General features: G+C 43.2%; 2 protein-coding genes across 4 annotated transcripts; one reads left to right on the plus strand and one right to left on the minus strand.

The window, feature by feature from the left end:
• Positions 1 to 572: 572 nt before the first annotated feature.
• Positions 573 to 2,450, minus strand: Ufm1 (Ubiquitin-fold modifier 1). Of its 3 annotated transcripts, none has more exons than XM_076788385.1 (4): positions 2,287 to 2,450; positions 2,047 to 2,103; positions 801 to 931; positions 573 to 720 (listed from the first exon to the last, which is right to left on the minus strand). In XM_076788385.1, exons 1-4 carry the CDS (start codon positions 2,289 to 2,291, stop codon positions 650 to 652), a joined length of 264 nt encoding a protein of 87 aa, XP_076644500.1. In that variant the 5' UTR covers positions 2,292 to 2,450; the 3' UTR covers positions 573 to 649. The 3 variants fall into 3 exon arrangements, with proteins under 3 accessions (XP_076644500.1, XP_076644501.1, XP_076644499.1); XM_076788386.1 differs by lacking the exon at positions 2,287 to 2,450 and adding an exon at positions 2,177 to 2,259; XM_076788384.1 differs by lacking the exons at positions 573 to 720; positions 2,047 to 2,103; positions 2,287 to 2,450 and adding an exon at positions 1,031 to 2,040 and having other exon boundaries at positions 800 to 931.
• A 965-nt stretch (positions 2,451 to 3,415) lies between these two features.
• Positions 3,416 to 26,435, plus strand: Snx27 (sorting nexin 27). The gene is made up of 7 exons (XM_076788400.1): positions 3,416 to 3,907; positions 16,802 to 16,939; positions 17,957 to 18,181; positions 18,986 to 19,296; positions 19,369 to 19,607; positions 19,695 to 19,976; positions 20,409 to 26,435. The coding sequence occupies exons 1-7, from the start codon at positions 3,576 to 3,578 to the stop codon at positions 20,475 to 20,477; spliced, it is 1,596 nt and encodes a 531-aa protein (XP_076644515.1). The 5' UTR covers positions 3,416 to 3,575; the 3' UTR covers positions 20,478 to 26,435.
• The last annotated feature ends 870 nt before the right edge of the window (positions 26,436 to 27,305 follow it).

The raw sequence follows: 27,305 nt of genomic DNA on the forward strand, positions 1-27,305 counted from the left end.
TGCCACAATTCTCGTCACATGGTGTTAAAGGCCCGTTTAAAGGTGTCAACAATGTTTTTGAAGTGATCGCCAGTCTATGTTTACGTTATCGAGGTGCATTATTCTTGTTTACAATTTATACTGTATTTAGGAGCGTGTGCTCAATGAGACGACGAGCTGAGGCTTGTATTGAGACAAGAGGTGGACATATTCTACATTTCCTCTAAGACGATGTGACGAGAATTGTTGCACAAAAACTTTAATAACTCAGAAACTAATAATTTCCGGACCTATGTTAACATAACTTTTTTGTCTTCTCTAAGCATTAGGAATCTATTCTTAAAGTTTTGCCCACCATTTACGAAAAACCCTGTACTTTTACATGTAGTATACATGTATTATTTCATTCCTTATTGTCTTTTTTTATTTACAAATTAGTAGAAACTTTCATGTAGCTATGTAGAGTCTAGTAACCATATATCATTTATAAAACTTTTTAATCGAATATCAGTAATATGTTGTTACCCAACAAAATGATTCGTCGAATACGAAAAAATCGTTGCGTGGTGTGTTAATTAATAAAAGCTATAATGTCTTAAAAAAATAATTTATATACCGTTGAACAGTTTAAGAGAGAAATGTAATTTTATTTCATAGACACTTCTGAAAATCATCTGCTATATCCAACACGATCTCGTGGAATTAATCTAAGTTCGGATCCATGTTTAAGAAAAACATTTCCTAAAATCAAATCAATTAGTTCAATCATGTTTACTAAACATCTTTTAGGTTCTTTAGTTTACGGTGACTTGTATGCTCACCTGCTGTTTGCTGCGGATTGATGCCTATTCCATCATCTGTAATTATAGCGGACGTGGACGGCGATACTTTAAATTCTTCGGCAGCAAATTTCAATACAGCAGTGAAAGGAGTATTATTTGGCACGCTGAGTCTGTAATTGCAGGTACATGATACCATTATTACATTTATTTATAGAATTCACGTGACTGAGTCATTATCAATTAAGCATGCATAAGGATTATGCTATTACCATCCAATATTTTTTTCGATCCTACTCCATATTGTACCATTGCGATATGTTTTAACTAATTGCACTCTGTTATATATCGTTTCTGAGATTCCATTAGGGCCGTTTAGCAACATTTTTACTACTTTGAGAAGATGCTTGTATTCAAAATCAGAATTCGAGGTCCAACGATCGTGGACAAGCGTCATACGACGTGCAAAATAAAATATAGCGTCGAGAAAGTTTGCATAAAGCTCTGAATTACTTTCCATTAGCGTACAAAGAGATTTTTTATCTACATTCGCGAAAGCTACACAAACTTTTGCATCGTTTTCCACGAGTTTGTTGGACAGTTGTTTAACTATCAATTGCTTAATTTTACTATTGTACAAATTGACAGCAAAACGAATTAATTCTAAGTGAAAACCATCATCGTACATTTTGCGCATACACTCTGAAATTTCATGTAGTTTACCATTGCTAAGCATTACTTCCCAAGATAAGATCAAAGCTTCGTTTTTCATATCGCAGGCTGATACTCCTAGCTTTTGTAACGAATCTATGACCGTGTTAGTACAAATTCCATTAATTATAGTTTTTCTAAGAAAATCATTCAGTCTGTCCGAACCACAGTATCGAGTGTACAACCTTAGGAATTCGTCTACAGCATTTGTTGAAACACTGACATCTTTCAAACAAACTTCTAACAATTTATCACAAGCATTCTTAAAGTCCAAGCATTTATATGAATTCAGTCTATTCTCTTCTATCCAATAATTATGCAGATGACTTTCAAGAACATTTTCCTTGCCAATGTTCGATGCTTTAGCGATTGTGGACTCGATAAATAGAGCACAGTGAAAAGCTTTGGTAACATTGTCATCTTTTAAATCTTCTCTTAGAGTAGGATTCTCCAGGAGAGCAAGGAATGTATCAAACATTTTCAATACCTCCAGAATATCTAACTCTGACATGATACAAAGCATACATCCATCAGTCCACTTAATTGATAATGAACGATTCTAGTACAGGGAACTTACACTTTAAATGGTAGTTTTGGATCAGAAGTAAGAGTTATTTTAAAAGTGACTTTGGACCTGAAACAAAATAGCATTACCATTGCTGAAATGTTGAAAAACAACCACAGGAAATTACTTAGAATACTCAAACATATGTTTGGTAAAATGTGTACACAATTGTTCAAAAATTGATCTGTTATTATTGTATGAACGTTGGTTCTTTGTTATTTCTGAAGAATCTTGATTACGTAGAGTACGTACGTCATATTTGTTTTATAACCGCTCCGATAAAAAGTGAAAATAAGATTTTAAATGGATAAATGGCTTCAAGCAGAAATAACCTTAATTGAATTCAACACACTCGATGTCAAATCGTTATTAACGCGAACTGTTGTACCGGTTACCGGTAAGCATCTTAGACCATATCAGAAAGGATACGAGACTGCTCACACACGAGATTTTTGTGCCACCGGTATAGTGCTGCCCCCACACTAAATTCTAGCTTGGATCAGGTGCCACACCACCCACACCACAGACGAGGTATAAGCAGAGAGGAATCTGTCTATACCTCGTCTAAACATTACAATTTATACTCAAATTTCTGTACAAGTACACATGTTATACATTCACTTTTCAAATTCAAGTCATAACAAATTTTACGAAATTCTGCGAGGTGACCAAGCTGCCCCAGTTTAGCCAATCATATTACTTTGCTGACGTTAAAATCGTCGCGCATGCGTGAGAAAACCCGTCCAATATCCCATCTCTGGTAGTGGTTCATGTCCTAAATGTAAAAGAGCAGTGTAGTGATGGGCATTATCGACTAAATTCAACTATCGACTAATTACTATTTAGTTACTACATACTATCGAATATTTAGTCGATAATTTTTAGTCGACTGAAATTTCGTTTTAGTGGTTACGTCTAGATTGCGGGCTATAGTCTATGCCTACGTACATCACATACATATGTAGTTTATATCGCATAAACAGCAACAAGATTTTCACATCTAATATGAATTAAAGTATTTCGCATAAATAGCAATATGATTTTAACATCTAATATGAATTAAAGTATTGAAATATCTATTACATATTTCATTACTTGCATATTTGCACGTCCTGTCATAATCATGTATTTCTAACCTTTTCGTTCCATCGTGTGACACTGACATTTGAAATTTCAAGATGGCGACGTGTAAAACAGTCGGCTGAAAATAGTAACCCAACCACTACTAAATTCGGTCGATAGTTTAAAAAATCAGTCGACTGAAAATAGTAGTTGGCTACTATCGATTTAGTCGATGGTGCCCATCACTAGAGCAGTGAATCAAATATAAATGGAAACAATGAGCGAAATAGGAAAATCCGGAAGAGTCGACACGGTTTCCGATCTGTGTTCGCGCGGTTCGTGGCGGATCTCGAAAGAGGCGTGGTGGGGATTGGTGCTAGAGCGGAGAGGGCAGGGAGAAGCGAGTGGCGTCGACGCGGGCGCAGTCTCGCGGCGGATCCGCGTACGAGAGGAACATCAATGGGCGGTCAGAGAGTAAGATGGCGGACTGCGAGTCGGAGGAGCAGCAGCGGTTGCCAGCCGCGAACGAGGACGTAACGAGGAGCGTTGGCGTGACAATGATCAACAACGGACGCGTGCCCCAGCACCCGGTGAGCCAAGGGAACCCGATCGGGCAGGGGCCGAGGTGCGTCACCATTTACAAAACCGAGACTGGCTTCGGGTTCAACGTACGCGGTCAGGTCAGCGAGGGTGGACAACTGAGGAGCATCAACGGGGAACTGTACGCGCCGCTTCAGCACGTAAGCGCCGTGCTGCCTCGGGGTGCAGCCGAGAAGGCCGGCGTGAGAAAAGGCGATCGGATCCTTGAAGTGTAAGTAGAATATTATTCTCACCGAGCGACCCGTCTTTTGTTTCGGTTTGGAGCGCTTCTTGTCTCTCCGCGAGCTACGTGCGTGCCTGTACCTGTCAAACGGGTACCGTCTAACGTTCGCGTACAGAGCAGCGAACTCCGTCGGAACTAACCGATTCCTCGTAATCTACCAGTCTCCAGGAGTCCCGTACATCGACGGATTACTCGGCTCGTCGTTTCGATCCAGGGTCCTTTTTGACAAAGAGTATCTCCCTTTCCGTTTGTCTGTCGCGCATTTTTTTTTTTTCGTACGTCTCTCATGCAACGAAATAATCGGCGAGGCCGGTCTTGTCTCGCGGAACGCTGTTGTTGTACAGCTGTCATCTTTAAGACAGCGTAGACGCTGCACAACACTTTCCGGAGGAACCGGAGTATTATATCGGTGGCAACGCGATAGCGTAATGCTCGCTGTAATCGATTCGACTGGTTAGACGGTTCGGTGGGCTGTTTACCCGTGGAAGAAACGACGGGTTCTTGGCACGGTTCGCGTTCCACCTGTCCAGGCCTCGAGGTATCCGAGTACCATTGTTGTACCCGTACCTGTCACCAGCCTGTAATCCTCATTCTACCCTCGTCCGTCATACATAAATCCTCTCCTTTGACGAACGTCCAAACTTGTGGGAAATCGTGCAACTTTTCTGGAACCTCGAACCTCGCCGATAAACAAAAACTTAATCGGCTCGATTCCATTGTTCCTGTTTTTCGGCTCGAAGTATTAACTATAATACTTCTTTAGAGTTCTTTATCTCTAACAGTTTCCTACTGGAAATAGACAATTTGCACATCTCCTGTACACTGACTTTTACGTTTTTACACGAAAGAGGTGAATAACTCTCCGGGAAGGGGTTAATCAAACTCGTCGGAACACATTCGCGAAAATGGTAAACCGAGAACAAAGAAATTACACATGGATGCATTCCGGTTGGTACGATCATTCGAAAAATCATTTCGTGCGTTCTGTTCGATCGCGTTTCCAGAGATCATAAGTAACAACGAGCTTGTAGGGTAAGGGACTCGATTACTGTGGGGGTACCAATTACCGTACCTGTATTAATTAAACTTATTTTTAAAGCATAATGAATATTAAAAAACAGATACATATATATCATATATGTTAAACGATTTTAATGAAAAGAACTTAATATCGTTTTTAATATTTATTATGTTCTACAAATAAGTGTAATTAATAAATAAGTGTAATTGGGTCCCTTACCCTGTAAGATCCGATTTTTCGAATCGAAATTGCTCGTGGACCGACAACAATGCCGGCCGCGAAACCTATTTGATTGGCGGCTATCTGTCCGCGGGAATCCCGGTCAGATTTCGAGGGAATTATGTAGCGGAGAGTAATAGAATTATCCGGAGGGAAATCTCGGCTTGTACGCGCGAGTCGCGACATTCATTCGGAACCGTTCAACCCCGAAACACGTTGCGCCGCGACATTGCCGTTCTCGGACGGCTAAATCTTAGTCGCGCATGATTTATGATCGAATATCGTGGTACCAACATGGCGGACGCAAATTGCCGGAAAGGAAAAGAAAATTGTTGTGATAACGTCGCCTCGAAAGAAAACAAAATGTTATTATCTTATACCGGGCTGTTGGCGAGACCGTAACCACGTCTCCCGGTCCGAAAACGATAGAAATTCAAATTTACTCTTCTTCGACCAAGAAAATGGCGGAGCAGTTGCCCAGTAAACAAAATGGCGGGATGACAAACTTACTAGATGCAAAGATCATTGAACTTACCCTTCTAACAAAGTTTTCTCTCTTTTTCTTTCACGGAACACATTGAGGAAACAATTGAAATGTAAAAATTGATTTTTTTCAACTGTTCTGATGCCGTAAAAATCAAGGATGCACTCTTCCTTTTGGATCGGACCACTTGGTCGAAGTTACCCTTGTAATAGGCTTTTAAAATGCAATCTAGTTGCGTAAATTCACTTCTCGTAGATTTGTTTCAACTTTTTCGTGGTGGTGGGGGGAAGGGGCGTACTCTTTTCGATATCGGACCATCTGGTAGCTCCAAACTCGCGTTCTTTGATTTTTTTGAATGGATTAGTTTGGGCACCAGGCAGGTTCGACTGTGATGTTTGTAACGGAAGGTTTAACGTTCGCGCGACGCCCGTATCGGACGTGGAACGAATTCGAAAACCGTTTATTGCCAGTACGGTTTCTATCGTGGTTGTAACCCGACGCAGCATCGGCTTTCAAAATGAACGTCATCGCGACGTTCGTTTTCGATCCGCGATTTGCACGCGACGGCCACCGCACAGGCTTTCCACCTGGCTCCTGCGTTATCGTCGACGCGATACGTACCACGGTATCGTCGCGTGCGACGCGATCCCACGATTTTTCATCCCTCCCTTGAAATTCCTGTTAAAGCGTTCCCGCTAGGAAAACAACGCGTTTCAGACGCTCTAGCTCTTACAAAACAAGATAACTTAATCGTTTCATAACCGGACTGCGGATCTTCATGCAGATAGAAATTCTAGGGATCGATGCATGCAAATTGCATCTAGAAACAATCTCGTCGACCCGATCGCCAACATTATTGTGTTTCGAGCGGTTTGAACATCTTCCTTAGAGTTTCCTGAACCTTTCCAACCTTTCGGTCTGGATTAGATTTTTAATTACTTTTCGAAAATTCTTTAATGCTTTATTTTTCATGTTTTCGGGTGATCACGGATTCATTTACGTTGAGACTGTAGAACATCGTTGAACACCGTAGAAAATTTTGGTGAATTTTTATGCTCTTTTTTGAATAATTTTAAACAGTTGAAAATAATGCATTGGTATTTTTAAATTCTTTAAATGGTCTTACTGTTTTGCATTTGATCTATAAACTTTTTGTGATAAATCATCGTCTGCTTGCAATTAAGTTGGTGGCTGACAAAAGTCCCAGTTAATGTGCGTAACCCGTTGACCACTAGATTAAAGATAAATAATAATAATGCGCGTCGAATCAGTTTGATGCAATCCATCTAGATATTATATAACAGTTAGGTATATCCCCGTGGCCTGGTGTAGAGTGTCATTAAAGACGCGAACGCAACGAGTTAGCTCGTCTCGGGCTATCCGGAAATTGTTCGCGGCGGTGGCATAATTGAAATTCGAGTTTGCCCGTCGAATTAGCATAGGGCGCCGTTAGCCTATAAAGTCGAATTCGAAAATATCGAACGATCCCGAAGCGTGCTCCTCCGAGATTGGTGCTTATGCTGATCGCGTGGCGATCGAGCGCATAATATATCACGAAACCAAGCTGGGGCGCTATCGTGCCCGTGAAAGTTAATCGGTCCCGATGAATACGAGCAGGACCGAGCAGGACCGAGCCCGCCCGGGAAGGATCATAAGCCATTTCAATTAACGTTATCGTTCATCTACGCGTCCAGAGCGCCTTTTCGAAATGTAATCCCACCCGAGCAAAAATTAAAAAGTTAAGCATTCACGATCATATTTAATTAGAGAGATCTAATTAGCGTGCGATACATTCAATCGTTAGGATTACCCCAAAAATTAAAAATCACTGTGAGAGGCCAATCGTGGAATATTAACTGACCTCCGTACACGAAATTCTTCTCGCTCGCTTCTGCATAAGAACAAGGGAAGAACGACCACAAATAAGCAAGATATTAACATAATTTTGTCAGCTGGAATCGCGTGTTAAGCCGGTGTCGAGCGGACTGTACATTGTTCGCGGCTGGCACCGCGTGCTTTCTTTCGTTTTTCTTTCTCACGGCGCCAGTTTTAATCGAACCATAAATTGGCACAATGTTTCCTGCCACTTGATCGCTCCTTGGAATCGTTCTCAGCGCCGCGGCGAGCCGTTCATTAACGAATCTGAATTAAATAAGGCCCCGGCGGACAGCGTTTCGGACCGACAGTGCCATCGCCTTTCGCACCGCCCTATTGGCCGTATTGACGAACCAATTTTTTCTCGAGGAGCTCCGGATTTGCTTTAAATGCGGGGCGCGGCTTTCCATCGAGCATTTACCATTTCCATAACTGAATACGCCCGATTAATTCTCCGGAGGCCTGGCAAAAGAGCGTGAGACTAATTTTCGTCGGAATATAAATTTTCTGAAAAGACGAGAATGTTTCTAGATAACATATGATGTGCAAACACCGGAACTTACGTTGCACTTTAAACCTTTCGCATAGCTATTCATTTCGATTTGTGCTGCTTTCTGAAGAATAGTTGTATCGGAGGACCCATAAGTAATCAATTATTTGAAATCTAAAACAAACTTTGCAGTAAGTAAAACTGTAGCGTCTTTTAGACCAACAGGAATATATTAGGGTGTCCCATAAGTGATCAATTATTTTGAAATCTAAAACAAACTTTGTAGTAAATTCAAGTTTTTATTTCTTAATTCATTATAGAATCTCCATCATTATCATGGACAGTTTGCCATCTTTCCTGCAAATTTTCAGTCCCGCTCTTATAGGGGGGGAAGGTACGAACGCTGCCATTTTGTTACAGGGTTGTAAAAAAAATTATACTTTTTAGAATATTTTGAACACAGGCTGGGTTTACCGAAAACTGTAAAAGAATGCCTCGTTTTCTCTTCAACGATCGGTACAGAACTAAAGGCAAAACAAATTCTTTGCAAATAATTGTTTACTTACGGGCACCCCTAATATATTAATTGTCAGCACGGTGCAGTCCTAAGGGGATACGATTTTTCGGAACTTTTCTACGGTATAGCGTCGACATCGCGGAACCGTGTGCGGTCGTTAGTGTCACGCGCAAATAAACCAGCAAGTGTGCAGCGCGGACACTGGCATCAGTCTGCCTCGAAACGAACGAGATGGATCCGAAAACGATCCCGGCGGTAACAGCTGTCGTTACGACTTGATTACAGCATGAAAATAAATTACGGTCCCGTTCGCGTGCGATTTAAATTGCGCTGGGGATCGCGGACGGGGGAAGTCGTCAAAAAGAAACGTTGCAGCAGCCGGTACGCTGAACCCCGAATTTGTCTACTAAATAAATCGTAGTTAGCGGACAGGATAAAAATAATCCGGAATCAATAGCCCGGACAAAAAGGTTAATAACGGCTCGCAAAATTTTTATCTCCCTCGACAGAGTTCTTCAAACTTGCGAAGCAATGAGTGCCAAAGAACTTCGTCCCATTATTCCCACAAATTATGATATTCAATTTAGAAGCGTTACCCCTTCTTTGGAAATGATAATCACTACAATGTGTAACGTGTAAAATGCAAGAAAACAGAATTATTTGATGAAAAATTATGATATTCGATTTAGAAGCGTTACCCCTTCTTTGGAGATGATAATCACTACAATGTGTAACGTGTAAAATGCAAGAAAACAGAATTATTTGATGAAAAGCGATTATTATTTTACGTTTACCATGAGGAATCTACTTTTCAGAATACTTTGTAAAATAATTCATGGAAATGAGAATTTTCAGGAAGATCCGCAGTCGAATAATTACCATCGAATATAGGCGAGGTTGTATTTGGTAGTCGCCATTGAAGAACAGGTTCAGGCGTAAAATGTCAGGCATTTGAAAAAATTTTTAGGCGCACTGTACCGGCGCTGGAAGCCAATCGATGCAGGAAAACGAAAGTCAATCGTGTCTGGCGATTCGGCTGTTGTTCGCGTTGTGAACGTCTTTTTATCAGCGGCCGTTTACTTGTCGTCGGGAACGCGGCTCGTTAAAAAATCTCGACAGACGCGGAGGCAATTAACGTTCGATTAGCCCGCGGCGGTTGCGATCGACCCATCGCGTTCTCTGACGAGACAGCGAACCGTAGTAATTCATCCTGACGTCTTCTTCTTTTTCCTCTTCTGTTGTTTCCGTTTTATTAGTCCGCGTGTAGGCGACTGCGATGGTGGACAGATTCCGCGGGAAACCAACGCGATGCACGCGTGGATCCCGTCGATCGATCGATCGATCCTGTTTCCTTTAGGCCGCTGGATTTTCACGGGAACGATCGAGGAGGCTTCTCGTGTCCCGATCGTTTCCTCTTCGCCTCCGACAACGCGATTAACATTAGCAACCTGAACGGGCTTACAATACCGTTAGCTCCCGGATGAAATATGGCCGCACGTGTCCCTCCTTTTTTCCTTCTATCCCTCTCTTTGTTTTAATTGTTTGCCGAGAGCAATTTTTGCAAAATCAACGAGACATAAAAATGCCAGAGAATCTCGAACAGTTTGTTGAAACAGTTGCGTCAATACCCTACATTACGACGTTCGGTAACATTATAGACTGCACGGTTCGCGTGCATACGCCTTGAAAGAAAAGAATGCAATTTGTAATTATTAGATCTTTATGCCTAACGTTCCCACCGCGATTGCAACAAACTAGAGAAAAGTAGAGCTTAATTTTCTTTCTTAATTACGATCTAAGACTCCGTAGATTCGCGGTAAGGTAGAGTGACCAGGTTACCGACAAAAATAGTCGAAGAATGGTTTTACGTGCCTCAACTTTTCGTCCTTATATGAGAATATTTATCGCTGGGAAAGGGCTCATTCGAAAGAGGAAGATTGTACAGATATTTGGTAATATAAGCGTGAGAAGAAGGCCAAAAATTGACGATGCGCATGTCGTGGAATCCAAGCATTTCTATGCCATTGGATGAGTTTGCTGGATAAAATTGAGAGTAGCGCGCGCTGGAAAATATCTCCAGCTACAAATTGAGCTATATTTTGTCTTGATTCTCTGCGAAACAAAGTGAAAAACTTGAAGCACGTTTCTGGCGTCAGAATTCATAACATCGATAATACAGAGGAAAAAACGTGACAAGTTTAGTCAGAGACTTAAGATCCGTCGGATCAAGTCCAAGACGGATCTTAAGTCAGCGGCTGGAGGCTGTGAACGGAAATTATACAGCAGTTACCGATCTGCTGGCTCTGCAAAAGTCACGTGACTACCATTGGCTCTTAACGGGGCTCTGAGGAGCTAACCGCGGGGGAACGTTGTACGCGTGACATCGGGCACATAATGAACCCTAAAACCAGCCCGGGCAGCAGAGATCATGGAATTACATAATGCAATTAACCGGCCGGGAATTATGTAAGACGGAAACAAAGACGACCTTTAGGTACGCGATTCCGGTCTCACCGGGAGCTACTTTCGCCGTGAACTGTCGTTTCTAAAAGGTTTGTCGGTTGTCCGGCTTCTGACAAGTGGTTAACACGTGTGCAGGTGAGCTCGATGGATTTTCCTACCAGCCACCAAGGGCATCATATTAAATTAGCGCCCGCCGGCTTGCTCAAACGATTCCGGCTCAAGGATCCTCCGAAACAGGTGTTCCGCGACGCTAAGTCCTTCATGCCAATCCGCGATCCAAGACGAACTGAAATTAGTTCGCATCACGAGGAAGAAGGAAAAATCTTCGTTTGATTACGTTCGAGTGTTTTCAGGAGGTGAAAGCAGACCTCGTGTTCCAGTAATTGGTGCGTATTTGTTACACGTGTCGTTACGTATGTACATACCACTGATAATAACGGCAGCGGGACACATTAATTGCTGTGTACAGGAACGCAACGCGCGAGCATACAATAATGATGCAAATGGATTAATAAATCTATGGCTTGCGCCGATAACGAGCAGATGACGCATCTAAAGTAATATCTTACTACTGGAATTGCGTGTTCAATAAAAATGATTAGAGGAAACACGAAACAGTGAAAGCAATACATGCATATAAGAATTCTGCTATACATTCGGCAGTTTAATAACATTTTTGAAAAAAGAAACAAATTCCTTTGCTTCTTGCAATTACTACAGAGGGTTCTCAAGTGGACCTTGAAACCCATTTGAAAAGATACCTTATATGAGGGGGTTAAACAATGTTCAACATTCCACAGAGACAAAGAGAAAAATAATAATGAGCTGCATGGGTCTCGTGATTAGGAACAAGTTGACAACCACTGCCTCTAGAAATCGAGCTCACGTCCACGCGACAATAAAGAAAACATAGAATTCGATGATAGATCGAGTAGACGACAAATCGAGCGGATGAAAGATCGAACTTTTGATCCGTGGATCAATCACCGCAAGACAGTGTCCGCTGCCTGGATGCCAGCAATATCCTTCGAGAGTCGCGCACGTTATCGGGCGGTTCGACGGAAACTTGCAGACTCACCGCTGCGAACTGTAATTAGTTCCGCAGATCGTGGCCTGCCTGATCTCACTGGATCGGCCGTGCAATTGCACGAGCAAACATAACCGGAGGGGAATGAAAACCTCGTTCGTCGCGCGACGATTGACAATCAGCGAGGATTTTCGGTGAATCTCCAGCTCTGTTCCAGCGGACGAACGCTTCTCTGCGACGCTTCCATGCGGAAGTCAAGTCAGATTCGTTGCATAATTGCTGGCTGACGCAAACGACCCTAAACACTGCCGCGGATCTCGCGGCGCATTTATTCGTACGCGGAACTCCGCGCGTAGTTATCACTTTCTCCGCGACAAGAGAGGCCGTTTAGTATTTTTCTCGTAACCGTGCTTCTCCCCACTCTCGTCAGACGCTGACCAGAGCGAGAATGGACTCTCTTGTGTACCGTCTGCGGAGCAATGTTGCGCGTATCGCTCGCAGAAACAACTGCGAGACGAATGGGAGCGCTCGCGGATGCTCGAGAGCCGAGAGCGATCACTGGACTGCGGCTTTTTTGCGTTTATGGCAAAAATGGGCGACTGAAATAGGAAGGTTAAAATTATTTTAAACTGCTAATTTATAATAGTATTCTCAGCTTGTTAAAACGATTAAAGTGAGAATTAAAGGCTCCAGTCTCCTGCAATTGACGTAGACAATTTTTATTTGTAATCCTCACTTGGGTGCGAACGGTCTATCATGTCGATTACATATCGACCACAATGAAATTGAATTTTATTCGGACTTAAAGGATAAGATCAACGTCCACGGTTAGTAGACTCTGCTCGATATCTTGGTCACGAGTCAGACGAGGTGTTACAGCTTAAATGATTAAAAAGATTCGGCTCATACTTTATTATCTCGAACGAGGACAGTCGTGTTCGATGTCGTGGATCGTTTCCCGTGAATTGCACGTGTATGCGTGCTTTCGATAAACAAATATCCCTCCCGATTCTTGTTGCTCCTTATTCCATCCACGCGGGAGCATTAACATGAAAGAAATGGGAATGTCGGAGGATGCTGTGGGATTCATGGGGGCCGTTGCATATCGATCGGGCCTCCCCCTCGATCGGCTGGAGAGGATGCCGGTATCGATCAATGCAGATACACTCGATAAACGTAAGTGACCTCTTTCCTATGGTCCGCGGCCGAGCATATTGCAAATAGTAACGTAACCTGACGGAACGGACTCGAATCCTATATCCCCGTATCGAGTGCCAGGAGCTTTCGCTTCCGTGAGAACAAGCCACGGCAAGATGGCGTCACTCGGGGGCCATGATCGTCGGGGATGATCGCGTCTGTTCTTTCTTTTTTCTTTTCTCCAGAACGGAAAAAAGATGATGCGAACAGAGGAACGATGGTCGGAGACCGTTCTCCGTGGCGGACGATCGATCAGGTTCTTCGCGAAGGTGTTAACCGGTTCAGCGAATTTACTGCGATCTGCACGCTCAGCTTTCTCTTCAATTACGCCCGCGACTTTGCTGATTAGAGCCTCGCGGGTCTTGCCGGTTCAGGAAACGAGGCGATAGAGCCGACGCTCAGGATGTTCGTTCGTTTCAGCGCTATCGAACGTCGGACTGCGTTTTGCATTGTCTTGCAATAATTACGGGGCTCTATTTGATCAATAATTTCCCGTAAAACCGAGCAAAGATCAAAAGACGCAGTATTCGCGAACGTGTCTATTTTCTACTGTAGAATAATTTGCAATCTAATATTCACGGTTATTGTCAATCAAGTAGATTTGCGAATAAATAGGTTAACAGTTCAGCGACAATCAATAAATGTATATAATTATAGAAGAAAGACACTGCAACGCGTCGAACTGTCCTGTAAACGCAAAATTTAAGCAAGACTTGCTACTTCAATTGTCCTATTAACAACATTCAATCATCGAACAATAATTCAATGAAAAAGTTCCTACTCGAAAAATCAGTGTCGCTAATCCGCGACACCAATAGCAATCGAAAAGTCTTATGTCAACAAGATCAAGATGCCACCGCGCAAAGGATCAGCCGATGATCATGACACATTTCTCGATCGTTTGATCGATAACGCCCGATACGAGGCAACGAATAGTCCGTGCGGTTATCGCAACACAGTTCGACTATCTCGGTTATGGTCGAACGGCGGCGCCGGGCGCGCAATAAAAAGATTCGAACGACAACGATTTCATCGCGGCCTCCTTTAAACCGTCGGTCTCTTTAACGACCGGGGATCTATCGGATCTATCAAAAAAGAAGGCGAAATTGCGTTTACAGGGGGCGGGCCCTTTGGACTCGATAATTCTATTCCCGCGCTCGATCAATACCAGTCGCCCAGCATTTTCTTCGGTTCGACTTCGGCACGGTCTGCGAAGTTGAAGTGCAGGGAGAGCAGGGGGAGCGATGCACTGTTGCACCGATAGTCATTCAGGGTAACGGCGGACGTGCCTGGGTAAAGGGTTCGCTATAAAAATAGGATTCCACGGTAAAAATACGCGGCGAGCTCCTCCGGAAAACTTGTTGCGAATCAAAGTCTCCGGTTCAATCGTGTGAAAAGTTTCTTAAATAAACATTGTAGAGGCTGTTCCAAAGTACGAGCTCGAGGGGGTTGATTCTGCTTGAAAAGTTGAACTTCAAATACAGAATACAATTTTTTGATATGATGCTTGGATTTCGAGAAAATCGACTTTGAAGTCGCAGCGTGCAAGGAAACTCGCGAGTCAAAGTCTCCGATTCAAATCGTGTGACAAGTCTCTTAAATAAACATTGTAGAGGCTGTTCCAAAGTACGAGCTCGAGGGGGTTGATTCTGCTTGAAAAGTTGAACTTTAAATACACAATACAATTTTTTGATATGGTGCTTGGATTTCGAGAAAATCGACTTTGAAGTCGCAGCGTGCAAGGAAACTCGCGAGTCAGTCTCCGATTCAAATCGTGTGACAAGTCTCTTAAATAAACATTATAGAGACTGTTTGAAATTACGAGCTTGGCAGGGATGATTCTGCTTGAAAAGCTGAATCTAAAATGTGGAAAACAATTTTTTTGTATAATGCTCTCGATTTCGAGAAAATCGGTTTTGACGATTCAGAGAGTAAGGGGATTAAGGAGATGCGGTAGGTCTTGGTCAGACAAGTCTGACGAACGTTCGAACCCGTGCACTGGCGTACGTTGGCTTGAAATGCACTTCTAGCTCATCGATGATGATAGAGAAATTTATTCTAGGTTTACGAATAAATCGATCGACGGTACAGCGAAAACATAAATTAGGCGGAAATAATGCGAGGCGTTAAAAAATGCTGTAATATGTAATTTTCACGCTGCAAGATGAACGGAGGAATGTGAAACATCTCGTAAATGAAAATATTCTGGAAATATTTTGACCGAATTAACACTAAACGTACCACCGCCGGTCAAAATTGAAATTTTACTGAAATTGTAAAAATGCTTTCGTGGGAAATGATGAAATAAATATATTTAGCCCTTTTATAAGACAACATGCATTAGTTACTTCTAAAGCTCGGTAGGTTTAGTGTTAACTCTTAGCACTCGAACGGCGACTGTAAGGCGCCACTAAAAATTGCTGTATCATATTTCAAAATATATTTTACATTATTAAATTTGTTTGTATTTAATAGATTACTGAACATTTCAGTGTTGTACCAGTAAATTGCACCATTTTCGTATGTAATAACATGAAAAAAAAATACATGCAAGGGAAATATTTTAGGTCGTAAGAAATGATTAAAAGGGTTAATACATCTAAACTACTCCTACACCATACCTAAAGAGAAATTGAATTCCTCTAGCGTCGTTTCTACCGTCTTTCCCAGTTACTTCGAAGCAGAACTACAAAGTGATCGTAAACCGTACAAACTCTGCGAACCTATTCGACTTTCATGCATTCAATTTTTCGCTCGCTTGCACAAAAGCAGGTAAAAACCAAGGACAGCAAAGCAGGAAAATAAAAAAGGATCTAGCTCGCGTGAACCGTGCGCGCGGCGCGGCGTCTAGAATAAGTAGAAGTGGCCAGCCGCGATCAGCCACGTGGCTCGGCGAGTGGCCCGATTGTCTAACTTTCAAACTCGATTTCCTCGGTAACGAAATCTCTCACGAAAAAGTATCGTCTCGCATAATCGTGCCAGCCTTTCTCGTGGAACCGTCCCGCGGTGGCGATGCCGAGGATCAGCGTCGATCGTTCCGTGAAAAGATCTCGAGGGTCCAGGGATGCGAGCGTATACTTAGAGACGACTTATCTGCTGGTCGGACGCGGTTCGCCGACAGAATTAGAGATAACCGAGACTGTTTAGAAGGGGGAGACGGGCCAGGGAGAAAACTAGATAGGCGAGTGCATAAAGTCGTGGGGCACGGTCGTTGTATTTAGTAGCGGGCCGTTGTGGCTAACGGCCGCCGTCCTTTCACGCCCAGGAATCCCGGATCGTGGCGCGAGGCTGATCACCTTGTTTTCGCGAAAGTCGTCGCGGAACCTTGCTTGCGTCGCAGGCCATCTTGGTAAGGTCACCAGGGGAAAATCGGCGGGCATGTCAGTGTTCCGATAGGACGACACCGTGACAGATGTTGTCTTGTTACGTGACCGCGGTACGGTGCGAGTGGTCGGACAATGGACGACGCGGAGCGGATTATTCGCAATTGCGTGCGATCGCTACCCGGTAAATTCACGGGTGATAGAAACTGGAGCGGGGCTGTTGATTGCTATTTGGATTAACGAAAATCTCTGGTGTCTGTTTGCAGGAACAACGTGAACGTCGAGGGAGCCACCCACAAGCAGGTGGTCGACTTGATCAAGTCCGGGGGCGACGTTCTGACGTTGACCGTCATCTCCGTGACGCCGCAGGAGGCGGAGCGGCTCGAACCTTTCGAAGATCTGAGGTACGAATCCCTCGATCCTCTGCCTCTTTTGCTATCACAGATTCCTCCTCTTCTTCTTCTACAGTTATTACTAGACTGCGTATCTTTATGCAAAACAAAAATTGTTGACATCAATCGCAAGAAACGCTAACGCTAGCCATGTAGATCTTACTTTTCTTCTTCAACAATCTCAACGAGCTGAACACAACATATTGACGTTCTTAACCCCACGTCTGCAACCGATCTTTTCGATATTTACTTTTTTCCGATTAATTCTTTAAACATTTGACCTCCCAACGATTGTATCGGGTTGTACGGAAAGTGCGTGCCGTTTTTTGGCATGTGTACATTCAAATGGTATGTGTACATAGTCTAAAAGGTGGTATTTCAGGTATTTTTAGAGAAAAGTTTGATTAGGATACATTAATTTTTGTTAGTTTTATACGCTCTTAAATATGGAAGGAAACAGAGTGCATTATATCTATTCCTAACCCATTCACCCTATTAACCAGACATTACAACCTCAGATTTTCATCTGTTTAGGTCAATACAAAATTCCCATAATGACAAAAACTTCAACTGTTTGGTCGACATAAAAAATCATATTTAAAAGTTTTTCCCCGAAAAACGCAAGTTGCGTGAAAGATGGGGAAAGGTTATAGAACAAAATGGCACTTATAATAATTCAATAAATGTATATCGAAAATTACATCTACTGCGTTTGAGTTTTGAAAACCTAGAACAGTAACATAAGTTAGTCGTGAAGGTAAACGACTCGTTATGCAGACTTCGTCTGTAAGGATAAGTAAATTGCATCATATCGTTTTTGTGAATGCATAAAATCCGCAATCTAGTTGTTACTCTTGGTGGGTGCAAGCTTTTTGCAATTGTTTTACCAGGCTCGCTAGCTTCAACAGTGTCTGCAGAAGTATCGGTGCGTCTTCTGATCCCTGATGAAGCTAGCTGCAAATCTGAGAGCCTCGATTAAGGAGTGTGCGGTGGCAGTCCATCAAATGCTGAAATCTCTTCTTCTTTTAGTTACGCATCGGTGGACTATAGTGAGAAACGGTCCCTGCCCATCAGCGTGCCCGATTACCATGTCCGCGAGAGGAGGCACGAGCGTTATGTGGTTTTCAACGTCCATATGGCCGGACGACACCTCTGCTCGCGACGGTACAGAGAATTCGCTGCGTTACACGTCGCCCTGAAGAAGGAGTTCATCGGATTCAACTTCCCTAAACTGCCTGGAAAATGGCCGTTCCAGTAAGCACTTTCAAATCATAGTACAGACCTGTTACAGGGCTACATAATTGTTTTCTCTTTGGAGCGCTCTAGCCTGCCCTCAGGGCTTCATGATGTTAACCCTTTGCACTTGGAGCTATTCTAACTCCGATACCACACGTCTCGTTTGATCTAAAATATTTAAAAACTGATATGATACCTCATACAATACTTGAACGTTTAGTAATGTATTAAATACAAATAAATCTAATGTTAACAATATTTTGATTAATGGTATAGCAATTTTTGTGACGCCTCAGAGTGCCAAGGGTTAAAATTATACAGTACAATGGACTCTCTCCAGAGATACAAGACTATCTGAAGGTAGAAGATTTATTTTGCTTCCCCTTTTTGTAAAAAGTACCCTGAATGGGCGCAGTTTTGTCGCGCCCATATTTCATGTTGCCAGAGTAGTGCCCCATGGTGCAATCTGTACTCATGCTTGCTTTATTTGAATCGTATAATTCTGTCATAAAATGGCAACACCAGAGAGACATAATTAACTCATTTGCACCATCAGAACGGAGGGAAAATAATTCCCTCATCACCAATTTCGTTTTTATGACATTCAATTAATAAAACATTGAAAAGCCAAAGAGAACGTCTCATTTCATATGTATTGTGTGTACCTTTCCTCGTGTTTCTGTACGCTAATCTTACATGCTAATGACGCAAGTGGGTTAATAAACACATGAGTTTCTCCTCGCTGTTGCCACTCTCCTGGACCACAACGTGCGTAGACACTTCCAGGACACCTTGTACATGGAAGTATTGCTCTATTAACAGATTGAGCGAGCAGCAGCTGGACGCGAGGAGGCGAGGGCTGGAGCAGTACCTGGAGAAGGTGTGCGCGGTACGAGTGATCGCCGAGAGTGACGCCATGCAGGACTTCCTGACCGACAGATTAGAAGAGGACGGTGACCAGGGGCCAGCGGTGGATCTGAAGGTATTGTTGCCGGATCGCGAGGTGGTCACGGTGACCGTTGCGAAAGCTGCCTCCGTGAAGGATGTATACGACGCTGTCTGCAGTAGAGTCGGCTTGGACGCGGAGACGGCGAGATACTTTTATCTCTTCGAGATCGTCGAGTATAATTTCGGTAGGTACCATTCGCACCCGTTGAACAGGTCCATGAAGAAGTCCACGATGATTGAGATTACTGTGGTTTCAGAGAGGAAGCTACAACCCCACGAACACCCCCACACTTTGTACATTCAGAACTACTCGACGGCCAGCGCGACGTGTCTCGCGATAAGGAGGTGGCTGTTCAACGTGAATAGACCTCTCGGCGAGCACGCGCTCACTTGGATCTTCTGGCAGACCATCGACGAAGTGAACAGGGGCCACATCACCGCCGGCGAGCGGCTGTACCAGCTGAAGGCGCTGCAGGACGCGTCGAGGAAGCACGAGGTACATGGGCTACTTCTTATGATCGCTGCATAATAAATACTCGAGGTCTCTAAAGCTGATCTATAAATCGGGTTCACTCGCTCGCAGTACCTCAAGTTGGCGAAGGAGCTGAGCGGCTACGGCGACATCGTGTTCCCTCACTGCGCGTGCGACTCCAGGAAGGATGGCCACGTGGTCGCAGCTGTGGGTGCAGCATCGTTCAAGCTCCACGCGGCGAAGGAGGATGGCACCCTGGAGTCTCAGGTGGTCGAGTTCCAATGGAACGCCATCACCCGATGGGAGATCGACGAGGAGGGTATGGCGTTCTGCTTCCAGTATACGCGCCAGGACAACCGTCCGCCTCGCTGGCTCAAGGTCTTCACACCCTACGTAGGTATCCTGTATCCTGAGAGATATAGGATGCATGGTTAAATTTTAATTAGTTCAGAGGAGGCAGCATTCAAATACTCATAAGCAAGACACTGGCAGGGACGCGGTTAGAAATTTTAAAAAATCGATTTTGCGGCCAAAAATTCGAAGAAAATTCATAGTCGCGTGTGCTATTGAGTAGGATGTCCTCGAATTTTTTCGGAATTTTTTGTTAAACGAAACGGAAGTAATGGAGCATAATTCATTAAACCGTGCTCCATCCATAACATAATGTTCAGTGACTCCGTGTCTTTTTTCTGTGAAATTGCTTCGATATTTCATGAAACATGTAGGTTGCGTTAAATAAAAGATTTTTACCGTGAAGGGTGTTAGTAAAACGAATGCTTGTAGCGATCGTACACCTGTGTAAAAACATTTTTCTCCTTTTCGCAGTACACGTTCCTGTCCGACTGCTTCGACCGAATATCCGAGGAGGCGCAGTGGGACGACCCGGGCGAATGACGCAACGTCCGCCGTTAAGGATACGAAAAGTTTGGTGCATAATACGCGACGACGGATAATATGCCGTGTGCCGTTTCATCGAAGGTTTCGCTCTCGTGTCTGTCCTCGTAGCCGGATCACTTCGATTAGGATTACGTTTTTTAAAAGAGCGACGAGTAAGACACCAAAATCATATCAGACTTTCTCGTTTCGTCAGATCGTCGCGGACTTGTCTTTCTCTTTCGCGGGACTCGTCCGCGAACGGGTGCATCGTCACACACGTACACACATACACACACACGCGCGCGCGCGCGCGTATTCTAAAATCAAACAGCTAACAAGTAGATACGTAAAACACACACAAATTCATTTTGTACCGTGAAGGTAGCAATGTTCTTCTCCAAGGAAACACGCGGGCGAACCGCGACAAAAATCGACAAAACCACGAGCAACAATGTCATCGTTTAGAATTAGCTATCTACCATATAGGCGATATCCCTGATATGGTACCAGCACTATAGATTCAAGAAGGAGGAAAAGACATAAGAGAATTACATTAGTATCCAGGGTAAGAGGGTTACAGTATCGAGCTGAAGATCAGCCTATAGATTCGAACCTTTGGCCTATCGCTCGTTGCTATCGCATATGGGGGTTCGGAGGTCTCTGTTTTCTTGTGCGAAAACGGAAGACCGGGAGAGCCACCCGGACGTTCCTCTTTACTAGCCTAACATAGGTGTGCGCGAAGGTCTCGCGCGAGCGAAAGGAGCTCAGGCGACAAGTATTATTGCGCGACGTTATTAGTTTAAGTCGTTCTCGTTTTTTCCGTTCAATGCACCGATCCAGCGCAGGTCCTTTCTATCAAGGCGAAGCTTCGTTCCTCGTTCGTTTTTTGCTCGTCCAGGCGATCGCCGCGACGGTTCATGGGGCACTCGGAGGCGATCATGGGATCCTCTTTTTCCTCGGGAGCTATACATATATTTTTACTATTGCACGCCGCAGGAAAAATGAAAAACGTCAATAGGGAAGAATCGCGAGCGGTCCGGTTTCGCGCGAGCACTCAAGGAGTCGGGAAGAAGTCGAATCTAATTCAGTATATGAAGAAGAACCGACGGCGAAGAGTCGATGCCAGTCGAGGAGACACACCGGTGGGAACGCCATAACGAAGAGAGAAGTAATAAATGATAATACTCAGTGACACTGTTGAGAAGATGCTGATAATAAGAAACGAAATGAAGATATATAAATATATTATATACCGGGTGAGTCGATTAACTGTACCGCCTGAATTTACTCGTAACCTACTTGTCGCATCGAGACAAGTTAATTAGTTAGTTGTTAGTTATTTACTGCAATATTTAAATGTGCAATTTGAAAGAATATTGAATGCTGGGTAAAAAAGTATGGGTGGTGAAAAAGTAATGATTACCGAGACATCACTTTTTCACCCTATGTATCTTTTTTTATTAAGCATCCGATAGTCTTTCAAATCACATATTTCAATATCACACATTAAAAATTCAGTTACTTTTTCTATCTCGATAAAATGTCAAGGCATCAACAAACTAATGATCACATTGCACATCTTATTCGATATAAATGAATCTTCTCTTTGAAACTTTTGGTTACGCAACGAACAGGTTACGAGTATATTCAGGTGGTACAGCTTTAAGCGACTAACCCGGTATATGTGTAGAATTTTAAGAATAAGAGGGAACCAGGCACCAGCGGGAATCCGCGCAGGAATCGTTCCAGGAGATTAGGAAAATGGTTCCGTGGATGATGCCAGGAGCTGATCACCTATCAATCTCGAGGTTGCGCCTGGTGCCGTCTTTTTCCTAAAATCCTACATATATATACATATAAATATACGAGTAATTTTAATGTCTTTGGTCAGTGCGAGTGCTGAACTTGATGAACGTTTAAAGGATCTTGGCCTGCTCGTCGCGGTTCACGGGTCGCGCGGCGAGTCCTCCGGAGCGAGACCTCTTCCGCCATTGTTCGACACACTGCGCAGGCTGATGGCATAGTCATTGGCTAGAGTTCCCCTCGAAAATTGATAGACGATACAATGGTACCGCTTCTTGTAGACTGTGGAACGGTGTATCTAACTTTCTTGCAGTATTTTTGAATGTTTTCTGTATCGACAGTCGCTCAGCCCTAAAAAGACTGACGAACAAAGACACATCGAACAATTTCATAAATATCATTGCCGCTTGTGCCTTCGAGATTGCTATTAATTTACCGATTATGTTTCAAGAAAGACATTACCAAAAATATATTAGGTCAGTGCAATAATTCGTGCTCGATTCCTTGTTGCTTTTTCATACGAAATCGGGGTACGAACATTTTCACCGGCCTCGTATAACAAGCAAATATGTATTCGTTTTGTCTACGCACGCTCATCATTTGTCTGACCTTGCATCGACCTTGAAACGTCCTGCAAGCGTGTATACTGAACCTTGAAGACGTACGCGGCAAGAAATGAATTTATAAAATTGTTTAAAGAGAAAGAAATAATGTTTTCCCAACATATTCCATTCAGTGGGTCCAAGGAGCCCCGTTAGCTGTTCTAGGGTTAATAGTCCTTCGCATATCAAGGACAAACAGTTCAGAATTTTGTTTAGTAAACTATGATCATTGAGGAGGATTTCGCGCGCGACTGTTTTCGTGGTACAAGGATTAGACGCGACAGGTTTTGTTGCACCCGATGAAAGTATGAGGGACAAACGCTGGCTGATGATTATGCGAGCATCCTGCACGTTTTCGTTGCCCGCTCCGGACGGTTCGCGTGCCGGCCGGCAACGAGAGGAGCCTCAGCAGATAATAATTCTAGAGATAGATGTATAACTAATCGTTAATGTTTTTAAACTTTATTCTGGATGAATGAAGCGATGCTCGGGGAGGATTGTAACGATGTTGAGTAGCGGTAGGCTGTAGAAACGAGCGGAGAGAAAGGGAGGAAGAAAACTGTTGTTCGCGCGGATGCCGGTTCCTGGCGAGCCAGGAGGAGGTACGAGTCGGTTATGTTACTGGACGCGTTGATTCGTTGGTCCTGCCGTTGTCGATCGATCGAACGGGGAACGCGCGGCGAAACGACCCTCGATTCTTCTTGTCCTCTGAATAACACTGTTCAACGAAACGTGAACCTCCATTTGCGTTTCGATACCGCACAATTTCATTTGCGAAGAGAAAGTCGATCATTTTCATCCTCAAGAATTTTTCTCCCGAGTCTCTCTAAACATAATTTAAACACGTTCGAATGTTCATAGGGTTACAAACAAATATAGCAGTGTATTCAGGAGAGTCTGCGGAACCGTTCCACGTGCGAGTCGTTCTCACACCTGTGACGGTCGAAGCAGGAAAAATTCCGAAAGTTTGAAAATGCTACTCTTTCGTCCAAAATTAAATTTCCGCAAAACCGGTGATGCGAGACGGCAATTATTAATATAACAATTGTCTACCGGGTTATCGAACCGGAAAATCGATGGTGGTCAGTGTAATTGTTCTGTCCTGGGAACTGTGCGGAGCGGCGCGTAGACTGTTGTTGTCGGCGTTCTAGCTATTGTTGATCGATTCGCGGCTCGTTTCGAGGGTCGTCAGAGAAACGCAGCCGTTAGATTTTCATGAGTTTTTCTTTTTGTGATGTATTATTCTATTAATCGATGAAGTAATTACATAATTAACGGGCCGGGAGCTTGTGTTCCTCGGCGTGTAGAATTCGCGAATCAGCAATAAGATTCTTTGGGGTAAGGGGGTGTAGTCGCACGGTAGGGTGGGCGTCGTTTAGCGTTCAGAGTATTTTGCCGGGTTGGGTGAATTAGCGTGAATCGCTCAGGCGAACGAAGAAAATACGTCCATGTTAATCGCCTCTTCATTGATGTTTTGAAAACGAGGCGAGAAAGCGAGCGGTAGTGTGAGTGAGTGAGTGAGAGAGAGAGAGGGTGGGTAGGGGGAGAGTTTCACGAGAAATTTTATCGGCGTTCATTGTTCCGCGTGTATTTATTTGTAACGTGTATATTTATTGCGATCGCGTTTCCCGCGACTTAAAATCAGCCGATCGTTGATTATTTATTGTCGTCCAATAGTATTTTTGTAAAGAACGTAGCGAAAAGCGGAACACCGTTGTACAAGCTCGGGGAGGACGTTGTTTCCGCAGCATTCGACTCGATCGCAATTCCACTTGGGTGTAGCCGAGAGAGGCGGGTGGTACGATTAATTATTAATTACTTCATTAATTAAACCAGGCTACAAAAAGCAAGTCCTGTCAGGGAGTCGGACGACGAAAGTTAGGTAGTATAATTTAATTATTGTTACAGAAAGACCATATCATTACAGTTAAACTCCTTAGACGTTAATTACAAATTATTATGTATAATCGTAGCCGGTAATAACGAATGCTCCAGTTCATCATCCGATGTCAGTTCCGCATGGCGATCGCTGCGAGACTGGTGTTCCGGATTAGCGACACGGTATTGTTCGAATTTGTTTTTCTTTTTTTTTTTTTTCTTGCGAATCATCTTACTCACAACCGGGGAGAAATAAAAGAGATGCAGAGAAGCGACTCCTTTCACGCAAGTTACTCTCTTCGTTTCAGCCTCGCCACACGCTTCCTTCGAAACTAGATCGCTAACTGAGAACAGAAACAGGGAACACGCAATCATTAAAGTTTGGTTACGATACTGTCTCCATTATTTCATTTCTTGTTTACTTCGTCGTTGACCAACGCCTCCGAGGTGTCTTCTATTCGAAAAAATATTTTTTAGGACCGCCGGACGTCTCTTCAAGTCCGCCGCGTTGACGCACCGAGCTATTAAAATTATCTCTACAGTAATTTTAACTAATGTGCTGCGAGATAATCGCTGATATGGAAATCTTTTAACTTGTTTTCGCAGTACCTCAAGTTTTTAAAGGGTGTGAAACCATTTCATAAATTCCGAAATTATTTAGGACAGAAACCAAAATAGTTCAGTCTATAAAGCATCCTCGGCATGATGATTACAATATTTCATTTTGTAACGTTAAAGTAATTTTAATCAGGGGTTAAAAACCACCCTGTGAAATATAAAATTCAATCCCGAAATTATTTCAGGCAGAAACAAAAATATTTGCATCTATAAAATATCCTGAACAATACATACAATATTTATCTGACAGTATATAGATATTTTCACAGAAGTATTAATATTTTTCTTCTTAAAAATAAACATAAAAAGTCTCGCGGAGCTGAACGCACTCGATTATTATAAACGTATATAGGTTGACTCTACACAGTCTCGGCAATGATGGTGCTGGCTAAATTAGGAATAATAACAACAACCGCGATAAATATGCACGTGACGACGCTCTCATTACAGGCTGTCCATACAACTCGTGACAAGATTTCTGCGACGAGCCACCACTATTGCCGAGATTACATAGAACGATTACAGTATATTGTATTTATAATTCATAAACCGGTTTTACTGCGAATATCGCGAGCGGTCAGCATGAAAGAGACTTCTATGTTTATTATTAAGCAAACTTCATAAATATTTCAATCTTTACATTATCACGTTCTACACCGCGTGACTATTAGTCACCGGTTGTGCAATCATTTGCCTAAACTTCAAAATTGATACATTGAATGCACCAAATTTGTACTGCGAGATTGTGGTATTTTTATGGTTGTTGACTCGGCAAACAACGCGTTCAATATTGCACTAGAAGATCTTTATGCAAAGTAAAATTATGTGCATCTGTTGCAAAGGATCGAAGCCACTTTGGTTGGGAATTTCTTTGTTCCCTTTTTTAATCATTTCAGTCGGTCACAAGTGATTAAACTCTTTCAAACTTTCGTTTCAAATCGTAATTACTCTGTTACCAGCGCAAAGACTACAAATTATCTGTTTTTCATTTTACTACTCATTTTTGCCATAAACGCATAAAATCCGCAGTCTACTTATTATTCACGGTTCCGTGCAAGTGCAAATATTTTTCTTTCTGTCTGTCTGTTCTAGAATTAGGGCGCCGAACTTTACAGGATGAATTCGTCTCTCGAAACAGCACAATTGAAAAGAGATCGTCGACTATTCTCAACTATCGACACTGGTCCGACTACCGATCGCCGTAGAATCGGCGAACCGGCAATGCTCACGGAACCGCAAATGGCTCTCTCGTGTCCATAATTGTACTGATTTCGTATCGGTGCTCGGTACACAATGTCGCTTATGTAATAAATTGTCTCGCGTGTGTTTTTCGCGCATTGTATAACATGCTCCGGTGGTCGATTCGAATCGGACGTAGAATTTCTAGCTCTTGATTCTTTCAGGTGAGTTCCCTCCCAAACCGGCGTCCTTCTCCGTGGTCTCGGGTGACCCAGGGACCGCAAACCGCCTCCTCAAGTCCCGTGAACCTTCTCCCGAGGACCACCACCATCCCGTAACACGCCTGGCCAACATTCGAACCCGTGCAGCGGCGCACGGTGGTTCAAAATGCAATTATAGCCGACCAAAAATTAAGTGCAACCATACCTACGAACAGAGGAGTATAGAAGATACAGGCAACATTTTTATGCATTTATGACGCAAACGATTAGGTGAAATTTAGCGCAGTAGATTAAGAGAAGTTAACCCTTTGCACTCGAAGCTATTTTAATTGCCAAACGAAACGTTTCTTCCGACCTAGAATATCTCCCTTCTGTATATATTTCTTTTTTCATATTATACGTACGAAAATGGTGCAATTTACTCGTACAATACTGAAATGTTTGGTAATTTATTAAATACAAGCAGATTTAGTAATGTAAAAAATATTTTGAATAATGATACAGCAATTTTTAATGGCGTCTTACCGTCGCCATTCGAGTGCTAA

This window comes from Halictus rubicundus, chromosome 5 (assembly GCF_050948215.1).
Source record: "Halictus rubicundus isolate RS-2024b chromosome 5, iyHalRubi1_principal, whole genome shotgun sequence".
Taxonomy (NCBI): domain Eukaryota; kingdom Metazoa; phylum Arthropoda; class Insecta; order Hymenoptera; family Halictidae; genus Halictus; species Halictus rubicundus.

Bases quoted from the DNA above. Each gene is read 5' to 3' on its own strand.
- Ufm1 (XM_076788384.1), bottom strand. From the start codon at position 1,992: ATGCTTTGTATCATGTCAGAGTTAGATATTCTGGAGGTATTGAAAATG.
- Snx27 (XM_076788400.1), top strand. From the start codon at position 3,576: ATGGCGGACTGCGAGTCGGAGGAGCAGCAGCGGTTGCCAGCCGCGAAC. The intron at 16,940-17,956 runs GTACGAATCCCT...TTCTTCTTTTAG, and splicing joins GAACCTTTCGAAGATCTGAG to TTACGCATCGGTGGACTATA. The intron at 19,977-20,408 runs GTAGGTATCCTG...TCCTTTTCGCAG, and splicing joins TCAAGGTCTTCACACCCTAC to TACACGTTCCTGTCCGACTG.